This window comes from Grus americana, chromosome 2 (genome assembly GCF_028858705.1).
Source record: "Grus americana isolate bGruAme1 chromosome 2, bGruAme1.mat, whole genome shotgun sequence".
Lineage (NCBI taxonomy): Eukaryota > Metazoa > Chordata > Aves > Gruiformes > Gruidae > Grus > Grus americana.
Window position 1 is genome coordinate 153,319,518 of NC_072853.1, and position 27,450 is coordinate 153,346,967.

A 27,450-nucleotide genomic window follows, 5' to 3' on the forward strand; every position below is an offset into this window, starting at 1 on the left:
AGTTGAATTCCTCCTCATCCTAGAAATCATTAAAGCTTTACAGATTTATTATTTGGAGTGAGAAAGTTGCTTCAGACTGTTACTGTTAGTGGCTTTTTAAAAACACGAAATAATGTCTCCACTCCAATTGCTGCAGGTTTGGTGGTGGTTTTTTTTTTAATTTTACATTTTCTATGTGCAAACAGCTCTGATCCTTTCCTGTGATGGCCTTTCAACATTATAGCTGCTGATGTTGCTCTAACTGCAAGAAAATAAGGAGGATAAGGCCACCATGTTATGGTGCTCTGAGCCTCCCTCCTCCCATTTCCTGTAGGGAAGCCTCTTTGAAATGACAAACAGAAGAGAACTTTGTTTAAAGCAGACAGGCTTTAAGATTCCCCATGACTCACTGGTTTATAATTTTTAAGACATATTTAGTGATTCTGCATTTCAATATTCTACAGATTGGCCCTGCTATCACAGTACTATTCCCTTTGCTAGCTGCGTAGATGCAAGAGCTAAAAACTTGCAGAATATGATACAAAGAGGTATTGAATTTTTTTGCACAACATGTAAACCTTAGCCCTGAGCTAATACAGTATTGATCTGAGCAGAACTGGATGAAATAGAGATTCTTATTCTTCTTACATAAATAGCTAACACAAAGTTCTCCTTTCTTCCTTTCAACTCTTGAAAACTTTTGAATGATAATAAATTACCAAATGCTTCAGGTGTCACCACATCAGATAAATACTGTGTGGGGAACACCATCTGAGCAATCATTCAGGGGATGATACTGCTGTCTACTTTTTTTTAACCATCTTCCTGACCCTTCCTTACGAACCAAGATGGGCTTTCCTAATAGATCATATACAGTTCTAAATGGGAATTTTAGGGTGGCAGGTGCTGGAAAGTCTTTAGGCCCAGAAATCTTTTTGCAGCCTCTACCTGTAGACTGTCACGTCACTGTCAGCATTCCCCAGGAAGGTCTACTCCAAATATGAGTCACTTGGAAATGTCCTCACTCAAGGACACTTCTACATTACCCACAGAACAGAGGCATTTTAGCGAGCCAGCTACTTCATTTGACTGCCCATGCTGTAGCTGTTTCTGGGACCTTGGCTCCTCTTTCCACTGGCATAGTATGATACAGTGGAAAACTGAGTAACTTTCAGGTTAAAAGATGGAGGGACAACTAAGAAACCTGTTTTGCAAGCTTTTCCCAACATGCAGAGTCTAATTCTAGAACTTGAATAAATCCTTGATTAATTATTAATAAATGTATGTTTGAAGGTTTACAGGGTCTGAGTGTGGACCATATAGAATATGGCTGGCGGTTTAAGACTAAACAGAAACCTTACCCTTACTAAGGCCTTACTTTGCCCTTCTGATCAAAGAGAATCAGTATCAGAAAACTTTGAGACTTACTGAAATACACATTTACCCATCCAGTTGAAATCTTAGCTTTTCAAATTCGGTTAAAAAACCCCCAACAAAACACAAGTAAGGAAAAATGGTATATCAGACTTCTAAAATATTAAAAAACCCGCTATGCTAACTAGCCATTTTAGTGAATTTTAAAGCTGGTCTTTAAAAGTATGCTGGTGTGCTATGGACAGTATTTTCACAGCAGTATGATTGTTATTGACAAAACATTTGCACACAATTTAGAATGCTAAAGAGAAAATAACTGAAAAATGAATCCCATCCTCACAGTCCAGTAGTCACCTACACTGAGCTTGTGTATATTCTTATCTCTTAACAGTTTCTCACAAGAGTGTAGAAAGCAACTGCAACAGAGGAGAAACACACCTAGATTAATAGCAACCTTCATTTGCACTGATGTTAATGACCATAGTAAAGCGTTCTGTTTTGCTCTGTAATTCAGTGGAAGCTCTTGTGGTATTGACTGAAGCAGCAATGCTTAGCCTCTGGTTCTCAAACCATATGTAAACTTCTTTAAATTACTTTTGAGCCCCTGGTAGACAGTCTATAGAGCTTCAAAGAGAGCTGCATGATGAATATGTGCAATTCATCACTTAAGCTAGTCCTGGTTTTGAGTGGGCTATTTTTCTTCAAAGTCATCAATGGACTGTTCTCAGTCAAGGCTGGCTGAGGTATATTTGTGCCTTGGGCAAAGGCATGTTTGGTGTATAGTTTATTCATGCAAAATCACATATTTCTATTCTGCGATCTACTCACTCTCCTGCTCCAACTCCACTTGTTATCTCCTTCAAACCATGGTCCCTTTTCTGCACAATGTTTGCAATATGCACTTGTAGTTCTCAAACATTCTCCAACAGGGTTTGTTTCACATACTGCTTTGTTTTAAAGAAGAGACCAAAGGGTGCCCTTGGCATGCAGTTATGCAGAAATAAAATGCCAGTTTTCCTGAATGCCTACCATTCCCCTCCTGAAACAGCAAAACACTTACACTAGTGTTTAACTTCAGACCTGTAAGGGTCCTCAGTGAATTCCTTTTGAAGTCAATCTAACTGCTCACATGCTTCAAAGATAAGCACGTGCTTTGCAGAATCAAGACGCAAGTACTCAGCACTTGCCAGATTCAATTCACTAAAAGGACATCCAGGTAGGCTGAGGACTCCATGGTTGTGATAGAGCTTTTCAGGATTAACGTCTTTGTGAATGACTGCTATAGTTGCTGGCAAATTGTCTAACAAAATTGTTTTCCATCAGGAAAATGGCAATTACATAGAAGCAAAATTTAAATGGAAGCATACTGATTTTGACATATCCTTTTAAACATCATTGTGAAAATTTGTTTAAGAGAACATTTCTCTTTTTTTTTTCTTTTTTTGGGGGAGGAGTGAAAAAAAATCATAACTGTAGAAAACAGCAAATTCATTTCCCACTGATCTCCAGTGACTGTAGCTGATTAAACTCTACAGTGAAAACTTTTCCCACTAATGGTGAGTTTCACCTGCTCTAACTTAGGTATCTAAAGTTTATGACCGAGTTAGTGATCTATAGCTCCCAGTACAATCAATGTGATAAGCACCTCCAGAGCTCCATCAGCTGCCCTAAAGTAGATGTCGGAGGCAAATCAGAGCGGGGTGCTGTTCTCTGCTGAGAGTGGGGACACTGGCAGTGCCTGGCTCAAATATTGATGCCTGGTTTCGAGAGATGGCTGAGAGCAGCATGTTCAGGGGGCTGTCCATCTAATTCTGCCTTGGTTGCAGCCACAACTTTTTCCATCAGTTTCCATCAAACTGTTCTCTGTGTCCAGTTAAAAACTGCCATCACCCTGGCAAACCGCAGCTGCGTTGGTGCAGGGGGTTTGAACTGAAGGATATAATTTTTTCCAAACATTTAAAAAATCCTGCTACTTCATGTTTATATCAACGTAGTGCAATGGGGGCTTTAACCTCGAACACAACTGGGCATGTGAGCAGCAATGCAGTACAACAAAGCAAACCAGCTTTCTTTTTTATGGCTGTGTGTCTATCACTAAGTAGAGCAGGCCAGGGACCACCCTCCAGACCCGCAGCCAGTGGCCAGGGACTGTTCCTGGGAGCAGACTACCAGCGTGACACAGCTCGCTCCCACAGGGCTCTTCCCTCTGAAGCAGGATGGCCATGTCCAACGTGCCTGTTGGGAATGGCCACCACCTTTCGCTGTCCTCCAAACTGTGCTCAGGAGTTGCTTGGAAAAGTGAAAACTGATGTGGGCTAAAATTGTGTAAGGGAGTATGCCAGCAATTAAGAAGTATGCACAGCCATGCCTTGGCCTCATTTTAGTCAACAGTGTAGATATAGCTTCGGAATATTTTTTCACAGACTAAGGGGAAACGGACGAATGGCTGAAAGACTCACCCTGGGTGAGGCTCCTTACATCAAAGGCAACCATACTGTCTAATATTTTTCAGAAATTTACTACTTCCATGTGGATGCAAATTAGATTTATTTTGTCTTTCTTTCTCCTTCCCCCCCCCAAGATTATCTGGATACTCTCTTTTTGATATCTAGCAACTTAATTTCTATCTTCAGTTTATGGCCAGGTCATATCAGTGGCTTCCTGTGTCAGCTTTGCTCTTTGGTTGCAATAGTTTTTCCTCCTCCCAGGGATTCATCCTGTGATGCATCTATAGAGAAGCAACCACGTCCTCTCTGCCTTTGCAGTGTTAAGTTAAACAAGAGGGACTGACTGCTGGCTAAGGACCCTCCTATAGTGACATGACGCAGCAAACATTTCCCTGCAACCGCCACAACCTCCAATGGTTTGTATCTAAGGAAACATTTCTTTCTAGCCTACAAATTCAGTTGAATATTTACAAAAGCATGTAAACGCCCTTATTGGATGTCAGGATCATTTTGGGTTTAGACAGTTTGTGAGGGAATTGGAAGGCTGATAATGCCTGTTAATTGCTCTTCAGTATGGCTCAGTCACTTTCTTGAACCAGGAAATTACCGTTTTGAAACCCTCTGACACTAACAATAATGCATTTCTTTTTGGTAATATTACACATAAATTGATTGATTGGATCATCTTTTCAGATGTCAGTTTAAATGCAAGTTCTACAGGAATTCAGCTTGGAAAGATTTGGCCTATATACAAATAAACCTATTATTAAATGTTCCAGACATTGTTATTGTAGTGTTACAATACTGTTTTCCTAACTGAGGCATTAAATACTAAATAGTCTTTCAGCTACTGTTATGGGTCTTTCTTCACTATTTATTGGAGTGGATTGAAAAGAGCCATGATAAACCCATTAAGCATAAACCAAAAAGGGAACACAAATATACGTTAAAAAGCACATACCTATTTACTGCAACATCAATAAAAGCTTTAATTAAAATTATATTGGGGATTTATCTAGGAAAACAGGCAAGTTTAAATGTGTTATTAAAATATGTACCTTAAGTTATATGTTTTCATTTAAATGAAATATTAATGTAGGATTAGCAGTCTGTAGAAACTGCCACTGCTGTTCATAAAAGCAAAGAAAATATCTATTAATATGGGTTATCACACCAGTGGAATACTGAAATAGCTGTAATTAGTGCCCAACACAAACAACATAAATCCTCAGTCGTTGAATTTTGCTACAAGTTACAAAATTAAGAAGAAAAAGGACAGTTTCAAGATGCTTCTTGTTATCAGCTTATGCCGTACATAGAAAGAGTGAAAAAGGCATCACAATCAGTTTTACATAGCTGTTTGCACAATTCATATAGGCATTTGGGCACCCTAAAGGTTAGGCATTCAGCTTGAACGGTCCCTTTTAGGCTGGAGCTGCAGCCTATCAACCTGGGGTCCTTGGGGAACTGGTACATGGCTGTTCTGCCTAGAGGGGACTTGGATCTTGCAGCCCCATTGCCGTCTATTAAAAAAATAGAGAAATCATGCAGCTATTTTGTTCATCAGTCTCAGTGTAAAACAGGGATATGAGATTGGGCGGAGCGTGAAATGAGGGCTCGCTGGCTCTATAGGCTTAGCTAATATCTAGCCATGCACTTAGTGAATTTGCAGAAGGTCAAGTGTGGTCAACAACTAAGTGGAAAATTACTGAGATGGCAGAGAAGTAAGTTCCAGAAGGGTACCCAACACACCCACCCTGACACATGTGCCCAGCTCACCAGAGATTATAAATTAACAAATTAAGATAAAACCTTTGGATTTGCTTAAACCACTTGAAGAGAGAGCACTATAAAGGAGAAACCCTGCAGTGCCCTATCACCGAAGCCACATGAATGAATAACTCAATGACTGTTTACTGACCTGGGTAGTCATTTAGTCACTATGATTTCAATTGTATGGACACCAGGTTTTCTCTGGCAAAGAAATTCTCTGCTTTGACAGCTGGTCTGTAACCTGGGTCCTCCTCAAGCTGGAGGGTTAGTACCTGAAGTCCAGTTTGTGCAAGTTGTTGGAAATTTCTGGACAATACTCTTTCGTGTGCTAGCTGTGAAAGTTTGGGGACCCATTATAAGGCTTCATATTTAATTTATTTTAGTGTAGGAGGTCCATCACATATTCCCTCTAAAAATAGAGGTTTCCCCAAAGCCAACTGTTCAAAATTAAACACATTTAATTAAAAAAAAAAAAATCATTCACACTGTGATATGCTTTACTGAATGAATTTACAGAGCATTTCCCCCATTTCTCTTTAATTCAACTAGTTTCACATAAATCAAGCAAGGACCTCTCTACTCTGACATTTAAAAAAATGAGAATATGCCTTCTGCAGCCCTCTTCAGAGTAATGGTTATGCATATCACAGTCCATTTTTCTCTTACCATCAGGGAATCCATCCCAGATTTCCAATCGGTCATAGCGACAGAACGCTCCCCCTGGAGTATTTGAATCAGGTTCTAGCTCAAAGCTTTCAAATTCCAGTATAATCTCTGACATCTTTGGTGCAAAGATAATATAAGTGCATTCAAGGCTATTGGGATATTTTTCAGGGAATCCAGGGGACTTTATCACTCCACTTGACGAAGTAAAGTTTCTGGAACACTCAGGTCCTGTAAGAGAAAGAGAAAAATCACCTGGGTTAACACTATGCTACTAAGCAAAGTAGTTAGCTGGAAAACAAATTAGGTCGTATTGTCTCTCCAGCAGCAAAGGTGGCTTTTCAATGAAACACCTCATTTTAATCGCTCTATTAATCATTCAGCCAGCTTGTTCCTATTATTGATAGTCAGGTTTTAAAGCTCAATTCGCATATACTGTCTGATCTCCAATTTTCAATTTGTATGGAACAATATGAAAACTTGTACCAGCTCTAGAAAAAATTATGACAAATACAAAGTCATGTGGGAACAATGAAAGTGTAAGCTGCAGAAATCTCGACAGAGCCCTAGAGAAATAATTATAGCCCCTTCAAGCTCAAATCTTTAAATCTTACAGCTGACAGGCTTTTATTGGTGAAATAGAATTTTTTACGAAAGCGGGTGAGTGAATTCAGTAGAGGGAGTAGTGGTTTCAGATTCCTGGAGCACTGACTCAGTAACTCTGCCAGATGTGACCTATGCCTCCTTGACAAACTAAATGTGAAAGGTAATTCGTACATGTACCAAGGGTGAGTGACTCATTCTGAGTGGTGTTGACACAGGTGCACCAGTAAAATGTGGCTGTTAGTGCAGGCATGATAAACTGTGTGATTACAGGCAGCGTTGCTAGAAGTCACCTAATGTCAATGTTGACACACCAGCTTTCCCTGATGTCCCCACCATGGCATAATGGGATGCTCCAAACACTGCTCGTGGTGGAGCAGGGAAGTGGCAGTAAAGATGTAAGGGTATAAAAGGCCAGATCAGTGGATTTGCCTTTGTGAATACAAAACTGGAGTCCCTCTCTTGTTGACAGATCGCATTTCTCCTTTATTTGGGTCCCTCAGGAATCCTCTCTGTGAATCCCACATCTGCAGGTGTGCTCAGAGCCAGCCGCAGGCACTGCCCACACATCCTCCCACAGGGTCAGCACAGGTACCCCTCTCTCTCTGACTTTTGACACTCCCAATTTAATGGAAAGTGATTTACAGGATTTGGGGCATCGGTGGATAGCAGCTGACCTGGGAGGTTTGGGTAGGATGACTCAGATAAAGGTCTTCGGACATGGAGCATAGGCAGGACACGGGCGATGATAGAGTTTGGTTGCAACAGGTTGTGCTGGAGGATGAGTGTGTGCGAGGATGATGCCCAGCATCCCTTGAGAGTGGAGTCAGGAGCCTTAGAGGATTTCCAATGCTTAACACAGATCATTGAAGGAAAACAGTCTGGCTTGTTGCATATATGAATACTCTTATTTCACCATAGAAAATGTTTTCTTGTGAATGTGCCAAACATATTACCCCCCACAGATTTGGCCACCTCCCAGCTAAATTCAGCATGCAAGAGAGAGGTCTGAATGAATTTAGTCAGTTCAGGTATTTTTGTCCTTCAACAGACACTGATAGGAAATGCTTGAGCTATCACATCAATATTCAGAGCACTTCATGGCATATTTTGGAAGATGTAGATATTAATGCTCATGTAACCTGACCCATTCCAATTTGGGAAATGACATTTTGCCTATAATTAAATCGTCCCCTTACACATTAGTTGGGTATTTCTCTCCTCTCCCTGTCATTCCCTTGTCTCCTTGTCATGTATGGGAGGGTTATATTCTGGTTGTTGCTCCTCACTCCCACCAGTAGCTGCTGTTTCAGGATAAAATAGCTTTGCTATGCCATTCATAGCATAAAGTGCTCTGTACTCCTCTTGGAATCCAATAAAAGATGCAATATAAAATGTAAGCCAGAGTCATTATTGCTTTATTAAATACAGCCAGATCCTGGCTCTGCGAGTGCACAATCGTCAGGCTCCTTACACTCACACATGGTATCTCAATACCAGCTTGCTTTATTTTAAACATGTTCAAGCCAATCCGGTGCAAGAAACAAAACCTGTTTTCAGAAAAGCTGCCTCACTAAAATGCCCTCCACAGATTTTGACCCTTTATTGACACTGTGAAGGAACTCCAGGAATTAAATCAACACTGAGGCTACAAGGAACTTCATGGGGTGATGTTCACAGAAAACTGGCAGAAAAGGTTCTAGCAGAGACCGGACAGAATAGATACTTCTGAGGTGGAGAAGCTACGTGTGTGTGTGTGTGTGTGTATGAAATAAAGGAAGAGAGATGAGCTGAAGGAAAGAGAGAGAGGAGGCAAAAGAGCGAGCAAAGAAAGAGAAAGAGATGACACTGGAGATATTTTCACTTGCTTTCTATGGATGTCACTGAGCCAGAAAATCATTTGCCTTCTTGACTGACATTGTCTTTTCTTTCAGTTTACACCATAAATTTAGTCAACTGACATTAGGAATATTGGATGTGAACTATGCAGAACCTCTTCTAGTGAACAGGCTACTTATCCATCCTAGGATAAGCTGGCTGATGGAGCCAAAATGATGAGCATTTCAGATGGGCTAAATGTTGGGCAATACGGGTTTCATGTTTTAGTCTGGAATTCAACTTCTTCTGTGTCTTTCTGGTTAAGGAGCTGGTTGAGAAGTAAAAGCAGCTCCTACTCTCAAAGCCCATACTACATTTATCACGGTCATTATATGTGCTGGTCTTTCCTTACAATTTCCATGGTGCGTGGCATTTTAAGCATCAGGTTTAGAATTCAGCTTAGGACACAGGTAGTGTAATGCAGTTTTTCTTTTCAAAAACTAAAGATGCTTTCACAGGAATAATGGGCAAAAATATACTGTGTGCTGGAATGCAGCTCAGCCTTCAGCTCACCACCACAGGACCTTGGGCTTGGGATCATTTTAATGCTTCTCATACCTGGGAAATGATGAGTTAAGTTGTGAATATGCTAAAATGAAGCATATTGGTCTGGTATGAGCGACTGAGCTTCACTTGCATAACAGGGTAAACTGGTCAGCGTTATTCAGTACAGAAATTAAAATGTAAATTTGGAATAGCATATATGCATTAACTCAAAAGTTAAAAATGGCTGTGTTCCCACAGCAACTATAACTTGTATCCTTTGTGTACACACAGCATTTCTAACACTGTACCTGGTGATAACTTTCCTGCCTTAATATACAGTTTATGTGGAATGAACTAGAGTTAAAGTTGCTCTGGGAGCCATAATTTTGAGTTTCCTGACTTCTGTGTGTGTAAAATCACATTCATAATGCCATCTTAACATGGTTAATGTGTATCACTGAGAGATGTAAATGACCACACAAGGAAATAAACACAACATTCCTGTCAGAGCTCTGAGTTGCCACTACACTATTAGGAAATAAATAAAAGCTCTTTTTTTTTTTTTTTTCCCTTGAAAACACTCCATTGCCAAAATAGCTTGTTTCACAGGTCATTCTTTCACTTGTTCTTGTGTTTCAGCCTTGTTCTTTACAAAAGATGGTACTGTATATATAAGCACTGAGAAACTTCAGGACACAGTTTCAAGAGTTTAGCCTCCTAAAGACACCAAAATAAATAGAGATATTTTTTCAGGAAAGCTTGGTGTCATTTGGATGCTGAGTTCTTTCAAAAAATGTGACCCCAAAGGTCACCACAAGAATTTCTGGGAGCCAAGAGTGGATTTACAGACAGGGAAGATGGTGAACAAGAGGTCTGTGGCCCCAATTAGCACTGTGCAGAGCAGCAATAGCATGCGATAGAAAAGAGACTTCACTACTGTGCTTCTCCTCGTTAACAGTACAGCTGCCACCAAGCGCGTGTACTGAACGCAGCTGAAAACCTGGCTCTGGTTTAGGTGCGTAAAAGGGACTTGAACTGGTTCTGAAAATGGGGCACTGTCTAGGAGTGGTGTGGACTGGAAATTTGGAGTTTTGAGCTGCTTTTGTGAATGTGACCCTAAACATAGATGTTGAAGTCAGTGTTTTTTTCTGTAAAGCTAAGCTTATTGTCTTTCTGTATATTATGAGTTTTGGTCCTCTATTCTCCAGGCATGGAACATGTGAATTCATCCAGCTATAGGGAAGGTGTATGCCAAAATAAAAAGATCTTAACCCCCTTCTAGCTATTGACTCAGAAAGAGAATTATCAAAGAGGGACTGTCTATAGGTCTGGTTAATCCTGGACTGTTTGTTTCTGTAGGCTTTCTCTGTGCCCCATACAGCTATCTGTGCTCACCAGCACTGAACTCCTGGCACAAGCATCCAGCAGGTCATGCCTGTGAACACTGTGAGCTTCTCCTCTCCTTTACCTCCCAAACACAATTTGTGAAAGCAACAGCAACATCATCTGCTGCCCATGTGTATTCTGGTCCTTTCCAAGCCCACAGCCATCTCTTGGGAATGCAGAGCAAAACACTAACCAAAATAAGTCAGGGACTCAGAAGATTACAGTGCTGTTAAGGCAGTGACATTGTAAATCATACAGCAATTATTATCACCTCCCCCCCCCAAAAAAAAAAAAAAAAGAAGAAAAAAAGAAGGAAGAAAGCTAATGGTTTTAAAAAGGTTGAACCAAACAGCTGATGAAGACTATCACATTACACCCAAAGGAGTCAACCCTCAGATGCAGCTGACCCATTGGATTCATAATGATTTACACCCATGGAATACATGCCCCACCTTGGAACGACAAGGGTAATTCAATTTTATCTTTCAAGCATTTTCTTGTATTCCCCACATCCCAAAGAATTATGGTGCATTTTTTGATGAAAGCAAAAATCACAGGTTATAAGCTATATAACAATGAATTGTTTCTCACCTCTTTTGAAAACTTCGTAACGGATAGAAAATCCTGCTCCGTGTGTCTCATAGTCGGAAACAAATTTAATAAAAAGATACGGTCCCGAAGACACTAAAGGAGGGGGAGCAATTTTTCCACAGTACTTTCCCCATAAGCGTCCTTCAGCATTATCTCCATCAATCACTTCAACATAATCATACCTGGTAGATAAATGGAAGGAAGAAACTTTTAACTTCCAGGAAAGAAGGAAACCTAATTAATTTAGAAACCATAACACAACATAGATAATCAAGAAAAATGCTAGCTTGCTTGGAAAATGCATTATGCTGAAAGATGTAAGCAAAATGAAATAATTAAAATGGACTACATTATGTCTGTAGACATCATCTGGCAACATGGAACTATTAGGAAGAATGGTGTCCATTATGCTTGCAGACAATGTCAGCTAAAGTAACCAATTAACAAAAAAAAAGGAAATCTCATGAGCACAATTCTGTATTATTAAATTGTGTTCCTTTGTCTGTGTAGTGTTGTTATCAATACATAATGCATAGCATTCTTTTCAAACTGTGAAGTTCTGTTATGAATTCAAAAATGTCTTTTTGGCTGGAGCTCTTTATGAACAATACTTTGATTTCCATATGCTGTCCTCCAAACATATGTCCTCAGAATAATAAATAAATCCCTAAACATTAGATTTTGTTCAAAACTCCACCATGTTTCACATCAGTGGTAGAAAAATCCGTTATTTTCCTTGTTAGCTGGACAAATAATTTGGAGCAAATCACAAAATTCACGCATCAGTCACAGCACTTGGCTTTTCTCAGACAAAACTTGTTTCATTACAAATCGTTTTTGCTTAGGTATTTGAATCAAGAAGGGCACGTTACAATATTCATACTCGTACAGCGTGTGATTACTGAACAGGCTGGGCTAAATCCTCCCCTGGTTACTTGCTTGATTCCTGAGGACTTGATAAGAGAAGGTATATAGTATGCAATAAAGATTGGTGGTAAAAGTTTGCCCGGGAGCAGCAGTCGCGTCGGGTTCCTCAGCCCCATGACCAGAGATGCTGATACGTAGCGCCCGGTCTGACGGGTTTGGTTTCAGGGGGCTGAGGAGAGCCCGGCAGCTCGGTGCACTGAGCCAGCCGAGAGAATACAAATGAGATTAAAAGTCACGCGGAGGCAGAGGCTGCAGGTGCGGAGACAGGTCTGGTTTTAAGTTTTATTAGCAGATGATTTCACTCGACCCCGGACGGGAAGGAGGAGCAGACACAATTTGTAGAATCAGTTTAATCTTTTCCTAAAAGGTGGTGGCATTTGGAGCCTGGGCTGTGCTCCGGGCTTCTTTCGGACGGCGGTGAAAGGCTTTTCTCTGCCCCTGCCTCTTTGTGTCTCAGCCGTGCCGCCGCTTTATTTAACAAGTTGCTGTTAGCCAGACAATCTCATTTACTTTTCATTATCCTACTATGACTGACATTAAAATGCTGCCATTAATTTGTTTAGACCTTTATTCTACCGTTATGTTCACTGAAATGTTCCGAGCGTATTAATATACAAGGAAGAGCTAAAAATGACAGGACAATAAAGTGTGTCTGACATTTTTAAAGAGATCAAAGGAAAAAAAATGTCATCATGATGACCAATGTCATTTTTAACAACTCTGCTCCAAACCGTCCAGGGCACATTACTTATGTTTACATGAAGCCCCGTGAGACAACTGCAAAGATGATATCACTAGTTAAAGTGGACAGCTTAAGGCTCCTTAAATTGAAAATGACATTACCTCATCAGTTAAAATTGTGTGCCAGCTTTGGTGTATATCAAGTAGAAAATAAAGCTGACACTGATGGAACTGTAAGCATTAACATATGTGAAATATTGTGTTAACTGCATTTCCTCTTATGTATTTGATTTTTCTAGTAGCAATTGCTCAGCTAGTTAGCTTCACTGTCCCATTTTGGTGGAAATACAAAGCGGAAATGTTAATTTCTGAGATAATTTTACAGATACTTTAAGTAGCCTGCGTTCTTTTTAAATTAGACTTCTCCTCTTTCTAGAATTTCTTTATGATATATGTATAAAAGGATTTGAAATTTGGGAGGAGAGTTGTAAAAAGACCTCAGAACTGGTTTTCTTTGTTGGTTTGGGTTTTTTTTTTTCCCCTTTAGAAATATTCTTAAGAATACCAGCTCTAGGTTCCCTGCAAAACCTATTGGAAGTACTCAGGAATGCAGGCTGCTAGATTTTATACTTTAGGGAAAAAATTAATGTTGAGAATTTGTAACAAGACAACCTTTCTCCAAATAATTAACTGCCCATTAAAGAGAAAGAGTAACCACATAAAACCACAGCATCTGAGTGACAGTCTTTGCTCTTCTCTCCATGATGACATTATTTCACCAGTTTCCCAGGCACCGTTCACTGCTCAAGCCTCAACAGTAGACAATTTTTCAAATGAATACCAAGAAGAACCCTATTTCTGAATTATTAAATGATTTGAAAAAAATTTAATTAATTTTTTTACATACTTTCTTTAATTCATGCATAAAGAAAAAAACCCTCCAAAACCCTAAAGGTTTGAATTCAGTATTTTTATTCTGCTACACCTTAAACCCAAACAATCTTCTATAGTCTTACTCAGTCTTTTGTATACAGCCAACAAAATAATTAACCTGTAGGTACCAATTTTGCTATTATATGAAGTAAATTTGGCAAAAAATTTTCAAATTAAATTCTATCACTCTCCTAGATTTTCTCCTTTATAGCGATAGCCTGCCCACACCTTTCCATTGTCCCGTATAGTGACAGAATTGTAATTTATGATGCTCTTTCTGGCTGCTGTGCAATTGTAAATGACACGATTTGGTTACTAAAAGGCTGTCTTCTAATGCATTTTGCAAGTTATAGGTCATGTAGCCCTGTGGAAGACTGGAGGATATTTCAATTTTTTTCTTTTGCTTTGAAAAATTACTGACAAACAGAAAGGAAGTTTAGCTGTAACACAATAGGTTCGAAGTACAATTTGAAAAGGGGAAACTTTAGAGATCAGCCCTACAAGCTTCATATTCTAACGTTCGTATCTTTCACTTGGCAGCTAAAAAATGGATTTGGATTCTCCCACACTGGTGGCAACATCTGATATCTGGGCTGCTGTATTTGAGTATTTATATTATTTTTGTTCTTATGGAAATTAAATTAATCTGGATTTTACTAGTTTATACGTGGAATCAATGTCCTGCTGTCACTTTTGCACTTTTCAAAATCCTACCAGAGACCACTGTGTATCACAAACAACTGTTCTTGTAAATAGGAGAAAGTACAGTCACAACTTGAAACTGGAGTTGCTGCCAAGGAAGCTCAGAAAGCAGCTTGCATCTCCCTCTGGACTTGGTAGCAGTTCTTCTCCATAAGTTTGTCAGGAGAAGATGCTGTGCCAGGGATGCAGTTGGCACATTGGCATCCCTGTGAGGAGACTGGATGTGTCACCTCCACAGCGACCAGTCTTGGCGCGCAGCCCAGAATACTGAGTTTGCAAATTTGGATTTCCCACTTGGCAATTCTTCGCTCAGTTACTGCTGCCAATGGTGTGGCAAATATTTCTTGTAATGTTATAGTCCTTTAGGGTTTATGGCACAGAGATGTAAATATAAACATGGTGCTAACCATTGCGTGTAGTTTCAGGTCAAAGACTAGAGCACGAGTTCATGTGCCAAAATTGGAGATGCCTGCCCAGAAGAGGGGGGTAATCAGTGGACGTGTTCATGGAGCCACTATGCCATGATGCAAACAGCATTCCCTTTTTGCTTGTCTGGGTCTTTCAGGATATCCCATTTTTGTTTGCTTTCTGTTTGCACCCTCTGTGGTGTGCAAGGACCGTGCGTTGCTCTCGGGTGGGAGCGTGCTGGAACGCACTGCAGAGCTCACACACTGCCCCCGCTCCTCCCAGCCAGTGCCTGAACATGCTATTGCTAGATGGTCCTGATTTCATGGTTCAGTAAAACAATGTCTGGGACAGATTCCCATTGGAAACATGAAGGAATCTAGAATTCCTCTACAAATTCTTGAAGGAATTGCAAAAAACTTGCTCTTTTTTTGGAAAGTTTAAGTTATGGGTTTGAGGAAAAGGCCAAGCAATACCTATAAAATGAGCACTGGGCAATGAAAAACGTAAACAGCTGCAGAATACAAATTTTGGTGATTTTTCTATTTCCAGTCTCTAGTAGGTGATAACAGTGCTTGCGTCTGGTTTCAGTTCTGAACGTGCTGGCGACCCCTGAAGTGCACCATAGCACCTTGTACTGCAGAAAGTGAAGTGAAAGTGCTGGAAAGCTCTGCCTGCTGCCAAAGCCAGCCACTCTGCCAAGCTACGCTCCGCTTCTCCACATTTTCCTGTTATTAGGGCAGTGAGATCTTATGCCTTTTGCCTAAAAAAATTCCTTCCCAAGGCATATGCAGAACTCAGCTGAAATCTAAATATCTGCCATTTTGCCTTATGAAACGATCAGTGAAGCGCATACAACTATAATTTACATCTGAATATGCCATATTTTTCTCCAGCCTACTATGATATGCATCTATAGGGTGGTTATGAGTATTTTGGTTATTCACCTGTTAGAATGAAAATATTTTCCACCTCTCTTTTCTTTTATCACTCTGATTCCACTACCACCAAGCTGCTAAATCTCTCCCTAACATGAATGATCCACCATGGTCAGATGGTGTTTCTGAGAATTTGCTTCTTAGTATGTATCTATCTTTTGCCTTTATTTTATAAAGATTTTTTATTATTATTCCTAGCAAGGCTCCATTTTAGCTGAACAGAAGGCATTGCAAGAGGAAATCTAAATAAAGAGTTTCGAGTTGTTCTGCACTATGGATTTGTGCCCCATTAGTAACTCAGGGTTAGTGGTGTGGGATTTACTGCAGTGCTTGTGGCACAAGGCAATCTGTATCCCAGAGCTAAAAGCTTAAGAACTGCAGGCACTCGAGGGACACTAACCTTAATCCCAGTTTATTAGCAACAAGAAAAAGAAGTACATGCTGTTAAAAATAAAAAATTAAGCACAGCCCCAAATGAGCTGGTTTTCTGCCTGTAACCTCAGCGCCTGTTGGGATGCTCTCCATCCCAGCCTCTGTGCAGCCTGACTGCTTTCTGGGACCTCCTGTGCCCCACCCCAGCAAGGTGACCTGTCTAATGGGTGGTGGAGGGTGCCACCTCCCTCTGGAGACAAGTCAGCCTCCCCGGGCAGCTCAGAGCAGGTACCTGCATGGAGGAGATATAACTCCTCACACATGGGCCTCAACACACACCTTGATGGAGGTGAAAGCACATGGCCCTTGAAGCATCCTGGGTGACCGCTGTGTCTGCAGTCAGACACCAGGCCTAAGCAGGGCATGGGTACTCCCGGAGCATTGGGCATTGGGACGCATGGGAACTGTAGGGAACTGCAGGGTTTTTTTTTCTTTTTTAGCCCCTTCCCAGTGTGTCTGGTGCCATGGTGTCCTGCATGGTGCATTCCTGCCTGCCTGCTCATTCCCATCACACACCACCAGAGACCAGAGAAGTCTTTCTGAATCCCGCCAACTCAACTCAACTGTTGGTGTGGATATGTCTTTGGACTTCCTTCCTTCCTTCCTTCCTTCCTTCCTTCCTTCCTTCCTTCCTTCCTTCCTTCCTTCCTTCCTTCCTTCCTTCCTTCCTTCTTCCCTCCGTCCCTTTCCCTCCTTCTTTCTTTCCCAAATGTATTACAAAGCCCAACAGATCATTTCTGTGCGTGCGGACACGCATACAGCTGAATCGGCACCAGCCAGGCAGTGCAAACTCGGTGAGAAAGGGGGAGGCGGGAGCGAGTGCCCGTGGCAGGAGGCTTTTAAACTGGTTTTGCTTCTACTGGATTCATGGTGCGAATGAAGCCTCTTAAGGGACACAACATATCATCTGAATCCCACAGTTCTCTAAAGTGCTGGATATTTAAATACACAATTTGCAATTGATTAACAATTTGTAATTTACTGAAATCTCCGTCAGGCTGGGGGGCCTTTGTTTCCGTTGGTCTTTTGTGAGCTGGTGTTTTTATGGTCTTCACCCAGGGCCAAAATTCACTGAAGTTACTCATACAAAGGTCCTGTCAACCTAAGAGATTTCTGGGAATAAGGCCATTGGGATTTGGCCACTGTTCAGTAATTTACTAATGCCATTAGCTGACATTGGGTCTCCATTAAGAATGAACTAGTGAGGGTCTATTTTAGTACAAGACAATGCTGTAGTGAAAAAGAGAAAAGATGTAACAAAGACATTGATGAAGATCTACAGTTACCCACTGTAATGGTTTGATTGTGATGCATGTTAGCAACAGTTTTGTTATTACACTGGTTTTTGGAATCATCTTATGCTTTGGGATTTTCCCTTTCATTTTAAAACTAAGCTTTTAATTCTCTGCAGAACAGAGGAATTTGAAATAGAGCATACCTTAAGCAATAGAAGTTCAAAACCCAGAAGTAAAAAAAATAATCATTACTATTTTAAAATCTGATCATCCCTCATCTTATCACATGTTTCTCATTGTTTGGCTCATGCCTTTTGAATACCTGGGACTGGCAGAACTGGAGATCTGAACTAAATAAGCAAGATTTTATCTGCACTTTTATCTATACAGCTCCACTGAGAACAGTAGACAGATCTTTAGCTGCTGCAAATGAGATTAGCCCCTTTATGTCAATGGATCTAAGCCAGTTTACATTGATATATGGCTAAAGAGGGTGCAAGTGGTGACAGAATATTTTACCTTGTATTTACTTAGTTCTATTCTATCAACACCAAATAAAACCTGGAAAATTCTTCCAACAGAAATGCGAACTCCAGGATTCACTCTGGGAATAAATGTAACAACGTCATGAAGAAAATGAAGAAGAATCAGCGGCTGTGGACCAGGTTTTGCCGTATTAGCATTGCACTGTCCTAGGGGATGTAAAAGCAAAATTCATCTGCTAAGGTCTTCAGCATATCTATCTGCAAAAAGCATTTTACCAATGAAAAGACTTGATCTTGAAGTTAGGGCAAACTCCATTGATTTCACTGCTTGCCATATACTGTAATAAATTATAATATAATGATCCCAGTATATAAAAATGAAAACCTCTTCTGGGAAGAAACATTCAATTTTAAACCTCTTCAGCGAGGAACTTCAGTTCATAACTTTCTGGCATAGCAAAATGCTATCTTTTCATGGAAAAGGTTTCTGTCTGTCAAATAAGACAAATTTACAAATCCATGACTTCCACTTTAAGTGGTGGAAAAAGAAACACTTAGCAGTTTAAAGACTTCAGAGACTAAGGAGCTTTCTAGTGTCAAACTGGTGAAGTTTAGTATTTATAGGAAATTCACATGCCTCTAATTACTCTAAAATCAGTTCCCAAGTAAAATATGCCATCTGGAAGATATTAGAGTCATTTACAACTTGTTCACCTCCCTATTTCACTGCAAAATCTTAACTCTTGCCAACTTTCCGGTGTTCTTCACAATGTAAAATGCAGTCTAGTTTTTACTGGTTGTTTCATAGTTACTTTATCTACATCGAGCCAGCTAAGGGCTTAAGAAACTGGAAAAAAATTTTTTTAAAAAGTAATTTTCTTGTTACTCACTATATCTCAAGCTTTACATTCTTTCATACGGACGTTTCAGGTATGAGGGTTATGCCTTGGCTTGGTTTGGTACTTAGCCACTAATTTGACATGGTTAGATATGGAAAGATATTGTAGGTGATAAGAGAGAGAAAAAAAGAGGGCGCAAGCAATCATCTTGCATAAGAGTAGGTTCTTGTAAGCCAAAAAAAAAATATTTCCAAAACCTCAATTATACAGTTTTGTTTTTGTTTTTATGACCTCCCAAGAGACGCCCATCAATCAGAAAACTTCTCGTTAGTTAGGCAACTTCATCCAAGTATGCCAATCTGTTTATAAATGAAGCTTTGCAACATTCCTCTGAGGTAAAGTTGTCATTCTCATTTTACATATGTGGAGACAGAAGAGAGAGACTGAGTGCCAACAGTCTCCCAGAAATTTTGCAAACAGCAAGGAACAAAGCCTAGATAGCCAGATACCGTGTTTTAAATATAAGACCCCAGTCTAGCTGCTCCTGAAATAATGGAAAGATTCCTAACAGCTTTTATGGGTTTCAAATAAAGCTTCTTAACTGAGGCTGAAAACTTGGAAGTTTTCTTAAGCCATAGAATGAGTGGAAGAATGGGCTGCAGAGTCTCACACAGCCTCACAAATACATTTGTGTGCTTTCTGTAGGACAACTAGACTAAATTACTTGCATACAGAGACTCATGCGTATATACACACTCACACTGCTGCAAGGAGTCAAGCACTATCTGTACACCTCTATATCCATTAAACATTGTTTTCATGTGCCTAACTAGTATAATGATTTGTGGTTGGATTAGTGCTGTTAGCATGTACTGCTGAATTCACTAAAAAGCCTGCTTAATTGGTAAGTTATAGAAGCTTCAGGTTTTCTTCCTCGAATGCCTAAAGAGCAGAGAAAGAGTTGTATCAAACGGAGATCAGAATCGTTTGCAATTTCTTTCTCTTTCCATGAAAATAGAAAAGGAATGCTTTAAAGTGATGGCAACCTTATAGTACTCCATTTGGGAGTTTTGAACTGCTGATTAATTTGTAATTATCCTATTGGGATCTATGTGGTCTATTAATCATAACCTTAGGAACTTGACTTTTAAAAGTATTAGGTAGATGTTAGCTTTTCACAGAAACTGTGAAAGTTCAAAACATAAAATAAGTTCCATGCTTTTGAAACTCAAATATTTGTCCCTTGTGGGCTGTCTACAACCTCTCTGAGCAACACCCATAATTAATGAAACTAAAAGAGGCTAAAGGAGAAAGGAAATTGCAGAAATACGTATCAGCTTTAGAACACAAGTTATGGCAATTTTCCTCCATGGCAACCATGTCCTGAAGCTCTGTAAACACAGTAAAATGATGGGTATTTTCATTTATTTCCAGTTAGGAACTATATTAAGAGAGTATTAAGGATGCAGCGTTAGGCACTTGGAACTCAATATTTCTCAATGTTGTTCCCTTTGTTCTGATTTCTGCACCACATTCCCTTTGGGCAGACTGTTGGCCAAGTGAAAAGTCCACTGTGAGATTAGTGTCTTCACATACCCCGTCTGTATTGATATAAATGTATTGCTATGGGTCGTCTTTGCCTGAAAGTGTGACACATGTAAATGAGTCGATTGGCTTTTGCTGAGACTGTGTCTAAAACCTGTATATAGCCACACAACTAGGCATAGGTACAAACAAGTGGAGTTACCAGAAAAAATACAGCTTTGTTTTTGAAACTTTTGACTTGCCAGTGTTTAATCATGTACCTGTAGTGCAGCTTTTCCTATGGGTTTTTAAGGGGGGAGGTGGGGGGCAGACTGTCTTAAGCTATCACTGAGGAAAAAAGAGTTTGAACTACATAAAGGAGGTCAAAACTTTCAAGGCTTTTCTGGATTGAAAATGGAGTCCCAAAGTGTGTGCAATGTGTGGCATTAGTAGCTAAATATTCTCATAATGCTGAGAAGACCTTTGGCAGTCTGTTGTAACAGTTAAAGATGAAAACCATCTCTCCTTCTTTCATGTAATACAAACTTGGAAAGACAAAGTGTCTGGCCATGGGATCTAGGAGCGCTCTCTGGCACAGGAGGTGCACAAAACTGAATAAAAAGCATTTGTTGTTCAGAGATCAACCCCCTTCCAAGGTTTGCATGTTTCCTGTCGGGCCGTTATCTCAGCACAAAATCATTTCGTTGTGTACATTGCCATTTTAACAAACAACCCTTAAGCAGCATGAGTAATACGCATAGCCGGCAACTTGAAAGAAGTCCTGGCTTTGTGAAATCTAAATGATATTTCACAAGAGCAGTGCAAGGAACATTTACTCATGGATGGTGCTTTCAAATTTCAGCCTCTGAGCTTAGTAAGTGCGGTTGAAGAGCTGCCTGAAAAAGTCTCACGGTTCCTTTTCTTCTGTTTTGCAACGGGGACACGTGTATGCACGTATGTGTGTGTGTGTCTGTGTCTATATTTTTATATGTACAAAACCAGATCTGAATAATTTTAGCCGTCTCTTTCCAAAGTTCATTCTCAAGCAGAGGATCAGCCTGGGAAATTTTCAGCCTGGAAGATGTTCATTTCAAAACAACAAAAGCAAATGAGAACAGGGAAGCAGAGCGGAAACCTCTGTGCAAATTTAACTATAGTAATTGCTACCAATCCTTTTCCATTAATTTGTTGTCCAATTTCAGTACAGACATTATGAAAAATACTTCTACTGATAACTTAGTGTGTTTCCTTACAGGTGTTGGGTTTGGCACACACCGGTGTGTCATTACAACATGTTAGTACAGACCTCTCCATGAGTTTCTGCTCTTGTAATCTACATTAGGAAATTCAATAGCATCCTCAGCATCATTTTCTTATAAAGTACATGAATACTTAACATTTATTGCAAACAGATCGCTATTTCTCTTAAACTCAGTTTCATACAGAGTTACAGTACATTTTTGTAATAGAGCTCACAGTTAAACTGTACCAATTTGAAACATCAGTATATAAAAGTTCGTCCCATTGAGCAATTTTATTACCATTTTATTGCATGTATCATTGAACTAAAAAGTATATATAACTTCAATGAATGTATTTATATTATGATAAAATATACCATAGATGTTTAAAGCTGCTAAGCCTGAAGTTAGTTCATTTGTATCCCGTATCAGAGAGAATGTCACATTTTTTATGAGTTTTGTGCCCTTACGATTTATATGGGTCTTGAGAAATAACTATGTGTTTAGAATGGAGGAAAACAGTTGCCAATAAACATTCCCAGTAGCCTAAAAACAGGAACAGCTTGTTAGCTGAGGTCAGCCATATGACCCAGCGCCTAGTGAAACTGCATTGTTACAGCGGGAGCATGGGGCAAACCAGCCATACAAAAAAACCCACCCCAGTGATCCACCTCTCATAAAAATGTCTTTCTTAGAAAGAGAAGCATGTGATAATGACTTACAGGAAGGAAAATATGCACAGCAGATCAGCATCATCCCTGGTACAAATTTACAGAGTTTACTGGAGCTGCATCAGAGGTGCATCGGCCTACGCTATTTTAAAATGGAAAACTAAGTTGAAAACCTGCCAGAATTGACAAGTGTCTGCTAAAGAATTTTGTATAGTTTTCTTCTGTATTTCTTCTAAATACTTACTTGTGAAAGCAAGCAGAGTAATGCGCATACACACACATACACAGCTCGTGGGCTTCAGTAATTGGGACCACACAGCATACGTACGTGCCAGCTCAAATCCCCAGCAGGAGCTGCACAAATGTCAAGGAAGTATTCATTAGATGGGACCGAGTTTATCTTCTTTCCACTTCCTTTTCCTCCCTCATCAATGCAACATCTTGAGATAGACTCTCTTAAGTCTACTGAGCATTTGGACCTATACTCGGTGAAGGCTAAATCTTGTTTGGAGCCGCATGGCTGTGAGATGACCCCTGCCTTTGGAATCAGGGCAGTGTGAAACCTAAGTCAGGATTAACACACTCACACATAAATTGCTGGTTTTGAGGTGTCAGCAGTAATGTTCTTCTAGAACCACTCTCTCCCACCCTTGTCCTGGCTGCTTCGACAGCTGTAATCCAGAAAAACATAGTCTTCAGGAAAAGGCTGTTACTGCGTCCAAGAAAGCATGGGATAATGATATGATTTGTCTTCTGCATTTCATCGGGCAGGCTTCTGTCCTTGCTTTCTACTCAGGGAAATGGACAGTGTGACATGGAGCTATAATAATGTATTACCTGATATATCGAGGGGACCTGTAGTAACTCAATGAATTGCAAACATAAATGGTGTTGCAACTTCTTTCCTTTTGTTACCCATAAGAGAGTGGTGCTCTAAGTCTTCATTAATCAATTACAATAAATAAGCCTTGAAAGGCAATAAACCATTACATGGCTGATGAAAACACCTACTCTGCAATTAAATGGATAAAATCCCGATTCGATGGCTTTTGTTTCATTTACACTTCTAGTCAGGTATCTATTAATGCTTTTATTTTTGTTTGTCTACTTAGTAATGATAAGCATACAAGAACAATCTGTATGAGACTCTGTGGTATTAAGCATTGATTCTTTCCTCTCCTTCACTCACGGCCAGCAGCACACTAACCCAGACAGACAAGCCGTGAAATGTGTTTGGGCCGGATTCTCTCGTACGTGCAGAGCATCTGAGCGAGATAACGCCGTGCTTTCCTTTGCGGTTTAATAATGCAAAAGACAGGCTTTCGCACACTAGGGAGAACAAGGTTTGTTTGCCTTATGCATTCTTAAAGGTATAAATTGCCCAAAACAGTAGTAGGAAGTCTGGGAAGGAAATGAGATAATGCCCCATCCCTTTCCTCGCTTCGAGCCCTCTGAGCTGGCTCACAGAGATGTCTGGCCTGCACAGAAGGAATCAGGGACTCCTTTTGGCAGCGTAGTCTCCATCCTCCTGTTGCAAACCCTCCCCGTGCTGTGTGGGAGGTGGTGCAGCTCCCGGGGTGCACGGCAGGTTGCACGGTCTGCTTCTGGGGCCATCCGCCCTCCGCCAGCGGTACGGCCAGACACTGTCACCTTGTAGCGTGTTGACGGAAGGGAAACCTGCAGTTTTGTTCTCTCGGTGCTAAGATACCCAGCGTCACACCCAGCTTTGAGCCAGATGATGCATGCGCTGTGTTCATCCCCTACTCTGAATAAAACAGTTGGTACCTGGCAGGGGGAGGGTCTGTAGTTGGAGGAATCCCAAACTTTTTGTCAAAAGCACTTGTTTTTCTCAAACTGAAACATTATTTTCCTAACTTTTAAATGCAAACCCTTCCTGTTTGAAGAGCTCACCTGTTTCATGCGGTTGAGGCTAGGTGTCAGTGCACAGTCCCCTTTAAAATTTTACAATGTAACATAACCTCATTTTGTTACATTGTAAACATTTCCAAGATACAGGATCCTGGTTTTTATTACCAGGGTGAAATGGTAATAATCCCCTCTCTTTCCTGAAACATGTAGAAAAACCCTTTAACAAATTAAACGTACACATTCCTCGTTAGCCTTAACCAGAATTTGGTCTCGCGGGCACCGTAAAGCCAGTCCTTCTTTCTCTCTCTCTGAACAAAGGGATGTTAAGAGACTAACAGAGTGCTGGAGAGGCAAAATGCTGCCTGACTCACAGTATCAACACATGTTGAGATGAACAGATTCCTGAAACAGCTCCAGTGAACTGAATTTTCACATATTTGGCATATAACAGCCCGCATTTCAGCTTTTCCTCAATTACTGCACATTTCTCCTCAAACAGATACCACGAAGTGTCCTCTGCCCTTGCATGATTGCCACACGTCTAATGTAGGAACTGTACCAGCCAGACAACTTTGAGAAATGTTTCAAACCTTTGGCCCTTCCCCATGAAAATTCCACATGGGAATTCACAACATTCAGAACTAGCAGAGGGATAAGAGAGGAACTGATGAAGGATTGTTATTTTTTTCATATGGGGAGAAGGATCATAGAAGAACCTCTCATGCCAGCAACAAAAGGATCTATCATCTGGAAAGAACCTGAGTAAGGTTTCTGTGCAGCATTATGCTCTGGGAAAATAACAATATTGCTTGTTAATGGCACTGCTCAGAGCAGTGATAAACTCTACCAAAAATTGCTATTCTTGCATTTGGAGATGTGACTACAACACAGGGACATGTCTGAACTATTTTTATTTAACTGGCTGAGGTACTAATAATGTCATAGACTGTTCAGTGCTGAATGTTCCCACCAGGGACAATAAAACCTATGCCACCGCAGCTTTGCCACTAACCGAGTGAGGATTTGGCACCATTATGGGTGCTGCAGTCACGTCTTTGACTGCAGCGCGGATACAGATGTCCAACATGTGGCCGGTTGGAAGCTGGGAGTCGTTCTGCTTTTGTGAGAGCCACCGCCCGGGAAGGCAGGAGTGCTGGAAGGGAATTGGGCAGGACTGCCATGTTGCTCAGGGGTTGCCTGTTTAGTCACCTGTAAACTTTCTATATCATTACAGCTCAGTACTGCTCACACAGTAGCTAACAGGGCCACAAAGTCAGGAGATTAAAGACAGAGTTGAGATTTCATGCCTGAAATGCAAGTAAATGTGAGCCTAGATGGCCCTCAGTACAATTGGGCTTAGATTGTTTAGGGACATTGGAGATGATGGGAGAAAGTGGGCAGAGACTGGACTGGAAGGCTGGAAGCACAGGCTCTGTTTCTGTTCCATCGCTATCCAGTGAAGCCAAGTGCCAGCTGACTTCCCCATGCCTCAGTTTCTCAGTCTGGAAAATCAGATATTGATATTTCCCTGAAAGAGTTTGAAGGCATTGGATGAACTGAGGTGGCTACAACACTAGTGACACTGTCATTAATTTTGTGATTTAATATGTCTTTTGCAAAGAGATATATTTACTTGACAGCTCTGCATTCTTGCCCCTAACCCTTTTAGCTGTGATTTAAATTTTTTATCTTTGCAGATGGATGATGAACAAGAAGGACAAAAAGAGACTTAAAATACTATATATTTTTTGTGAGCCTCCATTTCAAAATGTTCATAGTGAAATATGGCATTTTGCTACCCTTGCCACTACATCAAACCTCATTCTACTAAGCACATTATAACAAGCAATAACATTTATTTATAATGCAGAAATACTCAGGGATGTAGTCTTGTCTAGATGTGCAGGGATTTACACAATTAATACCCAAAAGTATTAATAAGCATAAATCCCTAGGTGTGGAGAGACTACCGTGTATCCATAAGCTGCTTAAGATGGGTACTTAGAAGGATTCTGAAGAACAAAGGATTTGGGGGAGAGTCTGTTTTTAAGCAGAAAAACATCTGGTCTGACATCTGAGGCACCCAGAATTACTCTGAATTACCCTGTGCTGAGCATCCTGCTGCTCTGGAGAACTGGTTATCTGAGGGAGATGCTCTGTTGTGTCGCGGCAGTGTGCCCCAGCAGGTTACCCACACTTGTTTCACTCTTGGATAAGCATATTGGGCAAATGGATTCAAAGGATTTCTTCTTTGAAGAGGGGTATTTCCTGTACCTGAGCTCAGGTGTGAGAGGTTGGCCACCTTTCCCCCAGACTTTCTAAATGATGATGGTGATTATACTTCAGTCAGTAAAACAGAATAGGAAACAAGGGTGTGTGCTACCTCCTTCATAATCCTGGCAGTATTTTCTAGTTGAATCTCAGCTTATTGTGCTTTTTCACCCTTTGATAATCAGCATACAATCCAGTAATTGTACTGTGGGGTGGAGTCTTTTCACATAAAAGTTATTGGAAAAAACATCTCGTTGCATGAAAGCCTTAGCCAAATTGTATACAGGATAGATTACATACACACCATGAAATTGTCAAAACATTGTGATTTGATTAATGAGGCTGTTAATTTTCAGACTTGTCTCCCATACAGATCTCGAGCCTCTTCAGTCACATCAAGACTTGTGAGGTTAACGATATTCCCTGCCAGCCTTAGCATGAGTCTGTCACGTTATAAATGACTCTCCCTCTGTTTGCCATGTAGGAACTGTCTTAGATACCTGGGGCAATGCGAGAGGAAGCGAGCATATTAACAAACACTTCACTATGGCAAGTCGTTCTGAATGTGAAATGCCTTTCATCCTGTATGACCAGTGCCCTTTACATCCAGAACTTAAGCTCACTCCTCTCCAACACACATTTTGTCTCCTGATGCTTTTAATTCGTAGAGATGCAAGTCCTGTTCACTTCAGTTTTGCAGTCCCTTGCCTATCCACCTTAAGCCAACACACTTTGTGAGAAGAAAATCAGGGACTTGCTATAAGGTAAGTGAAAATGGTTTCATATGAATTGAATCCTAAAAATAGTCCATCCTGTTTTCCTTAATCTGCACTATCTGTTTTATTCTGTAAAAGAATCCCAAAGGTATTACATAAGTAAGGAAGACAGAATGGTGCAGAGATCTTCTTTTCCCTCATTTCAGCCCACCCTCCACACACAGAGACACACAGACGTGCAAATCCGTGATTAGGAGGCATGGTGAAAACTGCTTTTAAGTGTGGTCATTAATCATATGTATATTGATGACCTTTTATTTGTATTTCTTTCATTTTAAGCACATCAGTCTTGGCTGATTGGTGCTTTATTAAATCAGTACTATCCACTACTCATATGATTT

At 40.4% G+C, this 27,450-nt stretch overlaps 1 protein-coding gene across 4 annotated transcripts in view; it reads right to left on the minus strand.

Moving 5' to 3' along the window:
• Positions 1-27,450, minus strand: part of NRP1 (neuropilin 1) — a 114,183-nt gene that overhangs the window by 56,260 nt on the left and 30,473 nt on the right. For all 4 annotated transcript variants that reach the window (XM_054818693.1, XM_054818692.1, XM_054818691.1 and 1 more), the window contains exons 4-5: positions 11,181-11,362; positions 6,240-6,467 (exon numbers count right to left, since the gene is read on the minus strand). In XM_054818693.1, coding sequence (XP_054674668.1) covers positions 6,240-6,467; positions 11,181-11,362 — 410 coding nt within the window. The remainder of the gene's footprint in view (positions 1-6,239; positions 6,468-11,180; positions 11,363-27,450) is intronic.